Raw genomic sequence first — 16,097 nt, forward strand, 5'->3', positions numbered from 1 at the left:
AAAGTTTATTGTAGAAAACTCATACCGAAGGGTATTTTATTATGAAAATTTTGTTTTTGGAAGATTTTATACAATAGATAATCCAAAAATACCTTTTCAAAAAGGTAAAATGTCATTTTCAAATTTCACTTAAATTGTGCATCCCTCCACGACTTCACCTTTAACACACCTTAAAATAGTTGTTTAACTGAAGCATTCTCTCTTACATAACTTTACTATAAGTCCGATTAAAAAAAGAAAACTGGATTAAACTAATCAAAGTCAAGATTATAATTTATATCACATAACTTCTTCAGTAGCACTAAAGTATGATCGGCCAGAGAAGATTTTATTTTGGGAATTCAAAAGTTGTGCAGTCAAAGCACTATTTATTTACAATAAAGTCGTAGACACAACTTTGCAACAGTGGCAATGTTTTTAAAAGTTATACATGAATCTTGTAAATTTTCCGTGGCTATGGTGTAGCTTCGTCATGGATTAATTAATTCTTACATAATTCATAAACTGTAGTTGAGAGCATGTGATTTTTGTAATGAACTGCAAAAACAAAGAATAGTGAAAAAGATTTATACCAGTGTCATTCACCTCTGTGATCTGTGATGGTGATGGCACTGAATGATTATAAGCAAAGAAGATGTTGAAGAAATCTACAATTTTTGTGCACACACACACACACCATAACTAGAGCACAGCCAAAGGCATTGACCGATCAAAGCTCCCCCGAATCGATCTCTCCCTCCTTCTTCCCATTTTCTTCTTCTTCCTCTTCAACTCCACAACTTCTTCTCCCTCTGCCACGTGTCCCACCCTCTCCGCGCCGCCGCTAACCAGCACCCTCGTAATCCCAACGTAACCCAACGCCTCCGCGATCTGCAGCGCCGTCACGCCCTTGTTCGTCCTCGCCTCAACATCCGCCCCCTTCTTCACCAGCACCTCCGCCACGTCAGCATGCCCGGACTCCACGGCACAGTGCAGCGCACTGTACCCCTCCTCATCCCTCGCGTCCACGTCGCTGCCTCTCTCCAACAAAACCCTCACAGCCTCCACCCTCCCCTTGAAACACGCCCTGTGCAGCGCCGTCCAACCGTGCTGGTCCCTTCCGTTCACCACCGCGCCGCCCTCGATCAGCCGCTGGATGTTCCTCACCTCCCCCCTCCTCGCCGCCGCGCACAGCCCGTCCCCGAGCCCCAGCGCGTCGAACACGCCCGCATGCCCGTTCTCCGCCGCCACGTCGTACGCAGTCCTGCCCGCGAAGTTCCTCACGTCCTTGTTCGCCCCTTTCTTAAGCAACAGCTTCACCATCTCCTCGTCCCCCACACCCGCCGCCACGTGCAGACACGTGTCACCCTCTCGCGAGTCGCGAACGTCGGTTCGCGCGTCGTTCGCCAGCAACATCCTCACGAAATCTCTCTCGCCATGCTTCACTGCAAGGTGGAGCGCGGTTTCGCCGTCCTTGGTCAACGAGTCAACGTTCGCGCCTTTGAGTAACAGCAGCCGAAGAACCTCCACGTGCCCTTCTCTCGCCGACAAATGAATCGCTCCCAACGACGACGTTTCCGTTCTCTCCGTGGCGGCCTTGTGAGCTAACAGAAGCTCAACGGTTAGTTCTTCTCCCAAAGAGCAGGCCTTTTCCAGAGGGGTCATGCCGGAACGATCTTTTGCTTCGATGTCTGCGTTGAACTCGAGGAGTAATTGAACAAGGTCGGGTCTGCTCTTGGAAATCGCCACGTGGAGGAGCGTGTCGCCGTTTGAGTCAACCGAGTCAACGGCTTTCCATGAAGCTTCACTGTGTTCGAGAGCTTCTCTGATTTCGTCAATGGAGCCGTGGTGGACTAGCTGCGCGAGAATGAGCGAGCCGACGAAGATGATCTTGATGCCGCTGTCGATGAAGACTTGTTTCTTCTTGGCCGTGAACCAGTCGGAGGGGACGGACTCGAACATGGAGGAGGGTTCTTTGATGGTGGCGCCGGGAACCACGACGCTGTGGAGGAGGAAGGAGTCTTCGGAGTGAGGGAAGGAGTGAGGGAGAGTGGAGCCTTGTGGGAGATGGTAGAGGATTTCTACGGTTACCGAGGCTAGTGGGGATATGATCCCAGATTGAGGCTTCACAGTGTAACGCGTTTTGATCAACGGTTGAAGCCTGAACGCCACCGGCATCGTGTACATAACATTGCGTAAGGTGATTTTGCCGTGGCATTTTTGGCCTGGCTCCATCCTTATTGACACAGTGTTCGTGGGTTCTACTTTTATTAGCCTGTCCATGCTTCTTTTTCTCACTTCTCACTCACTCACTCACTCTCTCTGATCAGTGTTCTGAAGGAGAAGGAAAAGCCATGAAAAGGAGGTGAAGGATTTTGAGGAAGGTGTAACAGGAAACAGAGGGTATATGTATATATGCTACATGCATGGATTATGTATGTATATGTATGAAGGGCCGGCTTAAATTACTGAGAAAGTGCCAAGTGGTGCTGTAAAAAACAATGGTGACTTGTTCTATTCGGCGTCTCTATTCAGCAACTCACAGTTGTGCAAGTTAAAAGCCTGATAACCGATCTCTGTCTTCTTTCTGCATGTCATTGTCATTGTAAAGGCCAATTTGTTGTTAAATGGTGACTTTTGTTTTTTAATTATGAATCCTGACGTATGGTGATAGTATTATATATGGATGTTTGTTGCCACAAGAATGAGTATAAAATTGTAATGCTGCTAGATGCTTTTTCATTGTTTTCTATTTTATTTTCCCTCCTTGTTTTCTGTGTATTCTGAGAAAGTTGCGTTTCCAAATACTATATTATTACATCTGTTACTTCATTATTGGGTTTGGCCGTTTGGAAAAACATTCCGGTGTGATGAACGAGATGTAAATTTTATACGTTTAAGTCTGAGTGATCAAGGTGGGTTTTGTGGCCTTTTTGTTTACTTCGCCACCTAATAAGGTCGCATAGTTTATCCATTAAATACTGTAATGTTGCTTTCTTCTCTTAGTGCTACTTGATGTTTTTTGCCTTTTACTTTGATGGCTCAGCAGCCTAAATCTGATTCCTTGTTACCATTTCAAATCACACCCTCGTTAATAGCAATTTCAAAATTTGGCTAGGTAGCCTAAATGTGCTTTAAGAGATCAATTTTGATAGAACACATGCAGATCAGTGCTTACTTTAGTATATATTTCACAACACTGTTTTCTGCAGGCATCAACACACACTTTGGTTGGTATATTATCCTACAAAACAATGTTTTCCCCTTCATCTTTTTGAATGGTTAAGGTCATTAGATAATTTTTTATGTCTTTTTTTTTCAAATATAGTTTATGACTCACTTTCAACAACTGGGAACATGTTGAAAAGTCACATAAGATTTAATAGTTTATCTATTGTCTTTCTCAAAAGGTAGTTTTAACTTTTGGCTCCACCACGGTCGCTCTCTATTAACTGGAAACTGCAAAATCCATTCATTGTTATGAGAGTGAGAGTAATACTGTGTGTAGCTGTGTTGGTTTGATTAGTAGTGCTTGTTTTGACGTAATGTATTATGGTGAATGGCAACAAAACGCTATAAGAAACAAAGATTATATCTTCTTGTCGAGGAAAATACATGAAAAATAAAATATTCTTGGGGAACTAAATTATGTCCTAACAACGGGATAAACAATAACCTTAATGGACAGACCAAAAATGGGTAAACATATATGTAACAAGGAGGAAGAAAAAACAACGACCAGCATGTATGGAACATTTCTCCAAGGAACTTACACACCACTTATTTTTATTTTTTTATAAAAATAAAATTATTAGTTTAATTTTGAATTCTTACTTGAAGATTTACATCAGTGGGACATGGTTAGACGTAAGATGGTTCCTTTTACATATGATGTCTACACATGAAACGTAAATTTACATCTAATTCTCCATAACACATGTAAATTTGCATATGATGTGTAGGCATCAGACAGAAAAAGTCTTATTTTACATTAGACCGTGGCCAACTAATGTAATTTTTTTTTGTTATAATCCCTCCCTTAATTTTTCATTCTCACGATCCCCTCCCACAAAACACAACAATGACGCTCCTACAAACAGAACCTAGCAAAGGTGCTAGCAAACCCCTCCCTCCCTCCTGCTTTCTTCACTTTAATGCAGGTACTCCAATGGATGTTGGGTGGGGTTTGTAATGTGGTAGCCAGGGCGTTGAAAGTGCAATGGCGGCTCTCGAATCTATGTCTCGCCTAGAACAGACAAAAAAGGCAAAAAATAATAGACATAAAAAGCCTTTTTTTTTTTGTGTTATTGCTTATTTGTGTTGAATCCGTCTTAGTCCAATGTTACTTTACATCTTTACCAACTTTAAATTTCAGCTTTACACGTTGTAGCTCTCACTAATTCCATAGGTTTGCTTATTTAGTATTTTATTAGTTTTACTCACTTGTGTTTTGTTATTTTCCATATTTCTAGTTTAATAGACTTCTCTTTTGCAATTGTCAGCTCAATGTGATGTTGTGTTTTATTCATTTAGTTTCCATTTCAATTTATGGTGTATTAGTCTTAAGTTTTAATCACAAGGATCTAGCTAGTTTTGTTTTTATAGTGTTGTTGAACTTTTTACTTTATCAAGAGTCACAATTTGTTAATTTTCATAGCACTAGTTACGCCAATTAGTTTGTTTTAATTGTTATCATTCATCTGTTAGTATTGTGCAATATAATGTTTACATTGAAAATAAACAAGGGGGTATGAATTGGTTTGTTTAATAAAAATTGATACTTTAAAATTTTCTCCAAATTTTTTTGCTCAATTAAAGCTTTTTCTCTTGTTTTAATAACTTCGGTAAGGTAAAAAGAGTTGGAAAAGAGAAAATTCGTTACACAAATATTTTTATACTGGCTTGGATCAAAAGATCATATGTCTAGTTGTTAATCTCTCTAAAGAGATATTAACTCAACACTAAAATTAAACCATACTTACAATCACAAAAGAAAGGTTTTAGGGTTTAGAGAACACCTCTCTTGAAGACACAAGAGATGAAAGATACCTTCCTTGAATAACACAAGGAATGAAACACCTCATTTGAGTCACACAAAAGATGAACGACTTCTCCTTGCAACAGCAGCAACACTCAATCTCTCGAAAACTCACTTGGTGAAAGTTATTCTTTTATCCACACTAGGTTTTTCAAAGCCTCTTTTCATAAACATAAAGAGTTTCTTTTGCAATCACAATACTAAACCTTTGAATCAAAAGTTAATTTTCAAAATAGGTTTTATCAAACATATATATACTTTCTCTTTTAAAAATTAGGTCAAGAACCTAAAGACTTTTCTCTTTCAAAGTCTCTTGAATAATTGATTATTCAAGAGAAAATCGATTATCATAGAAGTTTTTCTGAAAATATTTTCTCGTTGTATAATCGATAACTAGGAGTGAATAATTGATTATTACAATCTTTTTTGAAAATCTTGATTTCATTTGTATAATTGATTGTCATTAGTGTTAATAGATTATCACGGAACTTTTATGAAAAATAAAATCTTCCCTGTACTAGAAGATGAAAAATTGTCGGTGAGGATATTGGAAAGCTTTATGATTTTCTTGCTCAGTTTAATATATTTTTCTATATGAAGACGAAGCAGCTGAACAAATGAAGTTTTGTTTTTTAAGCTAAAAATTAGGTGGATCTCTGCATTAGTAGAATCCCCTTCAATCTAAAATGGGTGACAGAAATTGCTCCAATCTCTTCAGGCATAAGAGTTCCCCTGTTGGATTTTTCTCCATTGAAAATGGTATGCATTTTCTCTTGTTTGCTACTGTTTTTTTATAGTCTATGTTAATCAAGAATCAAACTAACATAGTTATATGATTTTAACAAATTTCATCCAATAATGAATATTTGTGTGAGAGAACCATGATATTACTTATGTGTGTTATTTCTCGTAAAAGGTAAGCACCTGATCCAAGGACTTGGTGCTGGCATCATTCCCAGCATTTTGGACGTTAATATCCTAGATGAAGTTTTTGAGGTAGCTCTTAACACTAATACCTTGGCATTCAATTTTCAATCTTAATCCAAAAACTTGATACTTCCTTTCATACAGACCAATTTTGCTTTGAATGCATTAGAATATGAAGAAGGCACTACTATATTTTTTTTATATTTCATGAGATTTTTCTTGCAATTTGTTATAAAATTTTGCAAGAAAACCCATTTTTTGTGCCATTTTTTCAAAGAGTATTAATTGACAAACAATTTCTTTGTGAATAATTATATTTTACAAAATTATAAAATATACAAGTACTTCTTAAAAAATTTTCTTTGAAAATTGTTGTCAAAATATTTTTGTAAAAAAAAAAATAATTGCAAATTATTTTCATAACAACATTTGTGAGTATTTCTTACGAAAAAACTTTAAAAAAACAAAAATTGACAAAAAATATGTATTTTTTAGTAGTGAGGACAATCCTTTATATATGTGTGATTTCTTTTGTAGTTATACTAAATTATGTACTCATTTTTATTGTATGAATGACAATAATTAAATATATAAATTTTGAGTGCGTTATTTTGACTTTTCAATTTTTTTTTTGTCAATATTCATCGGTACATTAACAGAAATAATAGAGAAATCTGTCACTACACTATTTTTTAGTTTAAACAACTTTAAAATGTTGCCTAAAGTTAAAAAAAAATATCATGGCTTTAATTTTAGACAACGGTTATACCACGATTTTTCAGTCGTGGAGTATGCAATCATGACCATTGCCTAAAGTTAACAGTTTTTTTCCTAAGGTAACAAAAGTTTTGAAAATCATTGCTTTAGAAGAAAATAATGACCACACTTTTTATCTAACATGTTATTTAATAATTTTATGCAACACATTTTAAAATGTTGTGTATTCTTTAGGCAATGATAATTTAATTAACGTGATCTCGGCTCTTATAATAATTATTGGATTGAGCGTCTACCACTAAGCCAAAAATTATAGTCAATTATTAAGGTGTAACACTTTCTACTTAAGATTGTAGGAACCAAAGTGCCATGATTTGATTTTGACTTGATCTACCACAAGACTATTGATGCACTTTACAATAATTTAATTATTATTGTGTCACAAAATGGTAATTTAAAAATATTTAAAGTTAAATTACCATAGTTTTAAAGAAGTGGTCTACACTATCTACATTTTAACAACGTTTGTTTATAACTATCAATATTTTCTAATGTATTGCTAAATAAATAGACAACAATTTTTGTAATTTTTGTATTCTCTCTAGGTTTAAAACAAATAAAATTCACTGTATAATCAACAATAAAAAATTGTGACTTATTCTTATTTTACACAATAAGAAGATTTATAATTTGCAATTGAGAAAAGGAAAAAATATAATAAAGTGGCCATAATTTTTTTAGTCCATATTTTTTTATGTACAATATTTTAGAAAATGTTGTATAAGCAAAAATGTAATATTTAGTAGTTTTAAATCATGCTTATATATTTGTAGCACTTTTTTTATATTTAAGCAATAATTTAATATATGTAGATTAGTCTGGTGTGATCTAAGTAAAAGATGATGCGGTGCATGTCCAGAAAAAGGTGAGACTTCACTGAAGTGTTCAGCCCATAAGAATAATATCCATCCCATAATCATCATCCATAACGAAATCTCAACCCTCCTATAAGTAATATTAAAATCTCCTTATTTATTTCTTGTCTTAATGGAACATGGGAGTAGTATAGTTACGAAGTCGGTGTATAAAAGATGCAAAAGATCAACAAAACCTACTGGAACACTTCCCAACATTCTTGTTCTTTGTCAGAGTTTTCATATTTTCCGAAATTTATTTTACAAAACTTCTTAAGTGCTTTTTATTTATTTTACAAAATCTTAGCAAATAGGAAAAAAAATCCTAATATTACGAGTAAACCTAACTCGTGCACAAAGTTACCGGAAGCTTCATCGGCTTCACCACGGCAAATAGAAATAATATAAATGAAGAACATAGAGAGACTTTGCGTGTAAGAAGATCAAAAAAGTACTTTACATTGGAGCAAATTAGTTTCCGACAACGACCAAGATTCAAGGCCATACAAGATCCACACACACCCTCGACTCCAAAGGGTTTTCCGTCACAGTTTCTTTGGATTTCTTCTGCACAAAGCCTTCATCTTTCAGTGTTGTTTTTGCAGCAACAGCACAAGATGATGAAGTTATGGTAAAATTGGGAGGAGGGTATGCTGCTAACAGAGTTGCAGCATCCCACTCGTGATTCCGAACGAGCTCTGAAAAGAGAAGCACCAGCGAAGCCATTCAGATTCAAGATCCAGATATGAATGTCTTTGTTCAAGTTCAAATTGATTTTGATGGGTCTGAGATCGAGAAAGATGTGAAAAAGCTTTATAAACAGAGTCACTCATCTTTTTTCTGTTGGCTCTGGTTTTATGTGACTCGGTTTCGGAAAACCCAAACATAAAACAGTGGTTTGTTCTGTTCCGCTGTGTCTTGCCGCTGATTTATCTCTCTTTATATGTATAAATAAATTCTAAATTAATTAATTAATTGAACTATATTTGATTTTAATGTATAATCAACGAGATAAAAATATATGTTTTACAGTTAATTATTACATTCATGGTTTTGAGGAATGTATTTTAATAGGATTTTAAAAGTGTATGTGTATCGTGTAAATCACTGCGACCGTGGTTTTTGATTTGAATTATGGAAGAATATCTAAAACGTAATACCAAAAGAAAAGGTGTAATAGGTTGCGTTGTATGACGCTAAAACGAGTGACTGGCCTAAACTACAATCCAACAAAACCACTAATGTTTTTTTGGCGGTTCTTGTGGGCAAAAAGTCAAGCCCACTGCCCCAACTCTAATCTTCTGTTTGATTATGGGAAAAGAAACACACGAAAATAATTGTAAATAAAAAATAAGTTGGGGGAAAATATATAAAAAATAAGATTAAGTATTTTGCCATTTGAATTAATGTTTTTAATGGTGCGATCATGTTAAAAAAATCAAAAAAAAAATTAGAATTAAAAAAACTTAAGATAAAGCTCAAAAAAGTGTCCCATCTGGGTACCAAATTAATCATCAATAAGAAATGGTATAGATATATAATATACTATGTAAGAAAAGAAGGAAAAAAAGTATATCAAATGAAAATATAGGTGTAATACTGTCTTGTAACTTTAAATATTGTTAATTACACAAATAATTTATTTTAGAAAAATGGAATTACACAATTATTTATACAATTAATTTATTTTGGAATAATAATTAATTGACACCTAAAAATATTAAAGGAACGTTATCTTGTTAGTTTAATAAATTATCATTCATTATAGTTGTTAGAATAAGTATTAATATTTGGATATACTTCCTAATGTAGATATGAATTGTACTAGTTTTGTATCTAAGATTCCAGTGTATTGTACATATGAATTGTGCCTTGTATAAGATTCTAGCGTAGTCTTTTTGATATTTCGTTTTTTCATTGTATAATATTTCTATCATTATAGATAGAAGATTATAAAAGAGGTCTTTCAAGTTCTATAATATATTTTTCTTTCTTTTTCTAATTTTAAGTTGATATTAGAAAAGGTTTATCCCGTTTCACCGGTCTCAACTAGGGATGTTAAAAAGTTTGTATATGATGGTATCTGTGGATAAAATTTGCATCAGGTAGAAAATAAATACTATAAATGGATACCCGTGGGTAATAGGTACGAATAATTTTTATATCCGCTTGTTAACAGTGCGGGTACGAATATCATAGTATTTGTACCCGTGGATACCCGTATCCGCTATACTTTAATTTAAATTAAAAATATATATAAAAAATGATTAGAAGAGTTTTCACTTTATTTTATTAAGACATGTTATACTTTTTATGTGATATTTGTCTCACTTTTTTATTTTATGATTGTGAAATCTTATAATATCATCGTAGATGCTGCCTCTAACATGCTTGACTCATTTTTTGCTGATATTGTAGCATTCTTTCCAAGAAATGCATGACAAACAAATGCGGTAAATAATTCGATAACATTTCAAGGAACGAAAAATTCTACCATCACCTTCCTAAATGCTTCCAATGCATCAGTTATCTTTGAAGAACATATTGGAGTCACTTTTTATCCGTACAAGTGAATCATATTCATAACTTTTTTCCTCCACATGTTTGAAGGCTAGTATACGACGAGAAAACTGTAAATAAATAATATTCTTTTCTCTTCTAATATAGAAAATATAATATATAACAAATTGTGTAAATATAAAATGCCTACAATACTGTTAAATATATATATATATATATATATATATATATATATATATATATATATATATATATATATATATATATAGTATGTTAGATGTTATTGTAGAATTTGGTGTCAAAATTTTAGAAGTATATTATAGAAAATAATACTAATAATAATAATAATAAGCATTAACTATGACATAATAATGGCAATAAATAAATAGTAGAAAAAAAAGATTATTAGGTCGTCACACACGTCGTCTTCCACCCACTAGAGCATCGTTGCATTAGCTTAACCAAGCCCTTCAAACCTCCACCTCCCTCATATGGTCCTTGGTTACCCTTTTTTGGTGTGGTTAAAGGTTATTTAGGATTTCCTAGTTAAACCTAGGGCTTTTGTTTTGTTTTTCCTCAAAAATGTCTAGGGTGGAATTATTGTCACATTTTTTTGGAAGTCTTCTCATTACTTATGAGAAACTAAATAGAAAAAATTACCACTCTTGGCCTACCTCAATTTAAATTTGGTTCCTTGGCCAATATTATCTTGACCACCTTTAACAAGATGGAAGTAATGTACCTTATGAGCAAGTTGTACAGTGGAAGGGAATTGATTTTTAGCTCTATGCCTTGTTGTGGTAGTTTGTGGAACAAAAATTATTGGGTATCACTACATGAAAATTGAATAGGGTTAAATATGTTTTTGGTCCCTCAAGTTTCAGTGAACTTTGGAATTAGTCCCTCTTTGAAACTTTATACCAATTTAGTCCTCCATCTTTAGAAATACGTGGATTTAATCATTCTTACCAAATTTTTTTAAGTTTATTTAACACTTTAAACGCATTTTATGATAATATTTGAGTTAACATTGAAGCGGAAATGTGTCAAACGGTATAAACAATTCAAATATTATAATGAAATGCGCTTGAAACATCATATAAACTTAACAAAATTTGGTTAAAAAGACTAAATTCACATTTTTAAATATGAAAGACTAAATTGGTCAAAACTTTTGAAGGACTAATTCTAAATTTCACTTAAACTTGAAAGACCAAAAACATATTTAACCCAATTGAATATTACTGACAAGCACAATTCGTTGGTAATAACAAAAATATATCGGTAAATCATCTTTACTGACGAACTATTGATGATCAAAACTCCATCCTAACTTTGCTGGTAAACTTTACCAATTGATTCACCATCTGTCAATAATTACCAACGGTCTCGAATCTATTGATAAGTATCTATTAGTAAACATTTGTCGATAATTACTGACATATTCTAACCATCAATACATTTGTCGCCAAAATACGCAATTAGGTCTACTTCTTCCTCCTTCTCTTCTTTTTCCTTTATTCTTCATCTTCTTTCTCCTATCCTCCTCAGTGTCGTCACATCGTAGCACCATCATTGTCACCTCGAGTTCATCCTCATCCTCTTCCTCTTATTTGTCTTCCTCTTTCCTCTTCCTTTCCTCCATCTCTTCTTCCTCCACATCTTTCTCTAACTCCAACAACCATCGTTCATGACTTCATGTAACTGTCGCATGACCAACATTCCTCTGGGCCACCATCTCCTCCTTCATCGGATATCAAAATTTTTGTTTCTTTATGATGATCTTAAAGAGAAAGTCTACATGGAACAATCTCCTAGACTTGTCAAGTGTAAAAAATGTTTAGACTTATAGATCATAATTATATTTGAAACCAAGTATCCCAACTCATTGATAAATTAAGGAAAGTACTTATAGAATAAGGAAAGATTGTAAAAATAGCGACTTCAGCAAAAGATAACTTAGTTGCTAAAGAAAAGTATATATATATATATATATTTGTTGCTGAATAATGTGTTTGGCATTAACCCAAGTTTGTTCTGTCATCTATTAACTTAAATGTTTCTTAGAGTAAACTCATGTATGCAGAATGGTCAAAATATTATTCTTCTGAATAATGTGCGAGTTAACAAAAGTTTAATAAATTTTTAAAAGGTTCATATCACTTTATTAAATCAGTGTAACATCGGATAAATTACTCGTTGTCACACCTTCAATGTCATTGTTATTATATAACCTCGTAGGTTAAAAATAACACTGTATATAATTAAAATGACTGAAAAATAAAATTTTTTGATAAAAAAAAATTAAAATAAACATTATATTTAAATTAGAAGACTAAAAATATATTTAAACATTTAATAAATTTTTAAAATAACATATTAGTCAATTATATTCACATATCAAATATTGAATACATAGTTATTATTTACGTCACGTCACTAACATAATCTAGATTAAAATAACATACAAAATTAAATGACTGCAAATAATTTAATTAAAAATCATAAAAAATTATTTAAAAAATTATTTGAGTAAAACATATTTAAACTAGTTTTAAAATCTTTAATTAGTCAGCCGATATATATACATCAATTGCCAGAAATATTTTGTTTTAATAAAAATACCTATACCCGAAGCACATAATTAGGGTGGAAAAACTTTTTTGTATAGATGATTAGTTGAATCAAGACAATGAGCAATTTGTTCCTGTACCTTGGTAAGTTTCTTCCCACATTTTTATATAAAAAAATTCTAATTTTACGCTTGTACAATTTAAAGGATATTTTATCACATTCAGATTCAAAAATAAAAAATAATTTTCAGATTATACAATCTAAATATTATTTTTTATTTTCAAATTACACTATCCAACAATCACTTTAACTCCTAAATTACAGTCTAAAAAAATTAAAATGACAAGTTATATGAAAGAATAAACATATAAATAGAGATGGCAAATAAATATGTTTCTGTGGGTATTGTCCAAACCCGTCTTCGTTTTGACGGAGAATCCCTGCATTGACTGGGTATGGATATGGGTATGAGGAATACCCAATTTTTTCAATTGGGTATGAGGATGGGGATGGGAATGGATATATCCCTGCCATAATACCCGTCTCCGCCATATCTCCATCCTCATTTAAATTATTAAAATATTCACAATCAATTAAGTAACCTTATATATATATATATATATATATATATATATATGTATTTATATATTTATATATTTATATATATATATATATATATATATTCTTTCTATTTTTTATTTCTTCTAAATATTTGGTTTGTCATGAAACTCATTCGCATCTCCAATATATTTTTTATCTTGTCATAACTTTTATGTAATTATGTTAAAATGATGCATGTGAATTAAAAAAAAATTATGTCTAACATTTGAATATTTCTATTATTTTTTAATATTTTTATTTATTGTATATTTTCCTTTCACATGAGAATGTTTAATACTCACAATTTAAGTGTTTAATAGCATAAACATTTCATTTACTAAGTAATATAAAAAAAATTACTTATTATTATTAATTTTTGTTTCATTTGAAGAATTCTTTTATTTCGCTAAAACAATTTTTGTTATTTCTCAACCATTGAGTATATATGTTGATATTTGAAAAAGTTTTCTTAGATCTCTAAGATGTTTTTCGTCTTATCATACCATTAATTATACATTTGTTTTTCTTTGTGTAATTCCTTCCAATAGTCTCCAAATTGTTCATAAGACACACATTTGTTAATTTTTTAATATTTTTATTTTTGTTTATTTTCATCATATAGAATATTATTTCGATAAATTTTATCTAATTATTTTTTATTTTCTAACTCATTACAATCATACTTTAATATTTTTAATATAATTGTATAAATAATTTTTATTTACTACAATATAAAAATTTAATGTAATTGCCATGAATATTTTTTATCACCATCCAACATATATTGGAGTTTAAAAGATACAAGATCTCTAATAAAATTTTATTATGTTTATTATTTGTTCTTTGCGTCACTTTTTATCAACCATTGAGTATATATGTTGATATTTGAAAAGTTTTCTTAAATCTCTAAGATATTTTTCATCTTATCATTCCTTTAATTATATATTTGTTTTCCTTTGTGTAATTCCTTCCAATAGTCTCCAAATTGTTTATAAGACACACATTTGTTAATTTTTTAATATTTTTATTTTTTGTTTATTTTTATTATGTAGAATACTGTTTCGATAAATTTTATCTAATTATTTTTTATTTTTTAACTCATTACAATCATACTTTAATTCTTTCACTATAATTGTATAAATATTTTTATTTACTACAATATAAAAATTTAATGTAATTGCCATGAATATTTTTTTACTACCATCCAACATATATTGTGGTTCAAAAGATACAAGATCTATGTTAAAATTTTATTATTATATTTATTATTTGTTCTTTGCGTCATTTTAATCAAGTGATGTATTATAACTTTTATAAGTGTATAAAAAATAGATTCATTATAATTTAAAAAATTCAAGTAAACAAACATTTAAAATATATTTTTCCTTTTATATTTTTTCCTTTTATATTTTTTCCTTTTATATTTTTTTAAAAATATTTTTAAAATTTATCAACTAGGATTCATTAATGTTTGCAAATTTAATAAATATTTTGGTTCTCATTAAATTTTATTTGGTATTCTAATATAAAATGTAAACAATTATAATTTATTTCAAAGTATTTGATATCGAAGAAACAACCATACTCCTAATATTGAATATTTGATAATATTATGTTTCCTTTACCGTAATTTTTTATTATTTTATAAAAATTAATTAAAATTAATATTAAAGTAGTAAGAAAACGGGTACGGGTATGGGTACAAGATTATACCCGTTACCCGGTGGGGATGGGGATGAGATAAAAGTTTGATACCCGTTGGGTTTGGGTATGGGGATGTGGATGAATTTTTTTTACGGGGATGGGTATGGGATAGTGAAACCCGTCCCCGCCCTGCCCCGTTGCCATCCCTACATACAAAAGTGGAGAAAGAATATATGGGCTTCTCTCTGCACCACAAATGATTTGTTCAGTATCCCAAATGTTAGTATTGATTACGGTTATACCTTTAACTATTTTGGTGGTTGGCAGTAATTACCGAAGTTATTGCTTTGCTTTGCTTTTTACTTCTTCTGCTATGTTGTACTTCCAAATTTCTGCCCGTTCCGTTTGCTCTCCTTCTGTTTGTGGATGTTGACATTCGCAACCTTTTTTTTTAACCTTTGAAACAGATGTTGACATCCGTTTCATAATTTTTTGAAGCAGATGTCAACATCCGTAATATAAGAAAACTTATAAAAAACCTGAAACGGATGTCAACATCCACAATAGAAATTTATGAAACGGATGTCGACATCCGCAATAGAAATTTCTGAAGCGGATGTCGACATCCATAATGCAAGACAACATATAAAAAAATTGAAACGGATGTCGACATCCGCAATAGAAATTTCTAAAGTGGATGTCGACATCCGTAATGCAAGAAAACATATAAAAAACCTGAAACGGCAATAGAAATTTCTGAAGCAGATGTCGACATCTGCAATGCAAAACAAAAATGAAAAAATCTTCTATGGATGTTGACATCTGCAATGTAAAAAAAATTTAAAAAACCTTCTACGGATGATTGAGAATTCTGAAGCATATGTCAACATTCATAATGCAAAAACCAAACCTTAAAAAAACCTTCTACGGATGTCGACATCCGCAATTAAGAATTCTGAAACGGGTGTCAACATCCGCTACATAATTTTTTTTTCTTTTTGATATAAGTATAATAGAAAGGAGATCAGAAGGGTGAGAACGTCGAGGCAGATGTGGAGGCCGCGCTGCTACTGCTAGGAGAGAAGGGCCACTGTGATGTGAATGTAGAGGAATACAAATTATGGAAGTGCACCGTGAGAGAGAAAGGAAAGAGGGTTAGGTCAAGAGGGGGTGCAAGAGGTGGG

At 32.0% G+C, this 16,097-nt stretch overlaps 1 protein-coding gene across 1 annotated transcript; it reads right to left on the minus strand.

The window, feature by feature from the left end:
* Positions 1-435: 435 nt before the first annotated feature.
* On the minus strand, positions 436-2,277 carry LOC114173867 (ankyrin repeat domain-containing protein 50-like). Its single transcript, XM_028058520.1, has one exon. The coding sequence runs from the start codon at positions 2,260-2,262 to the stop codon at positions 682-684; it is 1,581 nt and encodes a 526-aa protein (XP_027914321.1). The 5' UTR covers positions 2,263-2,277; the 3' UTR covers positions 436-681.
* Positions 2,278-16,097: the final 13,820 nt, after the last annotated feature.

Source organism: Vigna unguiculata, chromosome 1 (genome assembly GCF_004118075.2).
Source record: "Vigna unguiculata cultivar IT97K-499-35 chromosome 1, ASM411807v1, whole genome shotgun sequence".
In the NCBI taxonomy this organism is placed as follows: domain Eukaryota; kingdom Viridiplantae; phylum Streptophyta; class Magnoliopsida; order Fabales; family Fabaceae; genus Vigna; species Vigna unguiculata.

Bases quoted from the DNA above. Each gene is read 5' to 3' on its own strand.
- LOC114173867 (XM_028058520.1), bottom strand. From the start codon at position 2,262: ATGGACAGGCTAATAAAAGTAGAACCCACGAACACTGTGTCAATAAGG.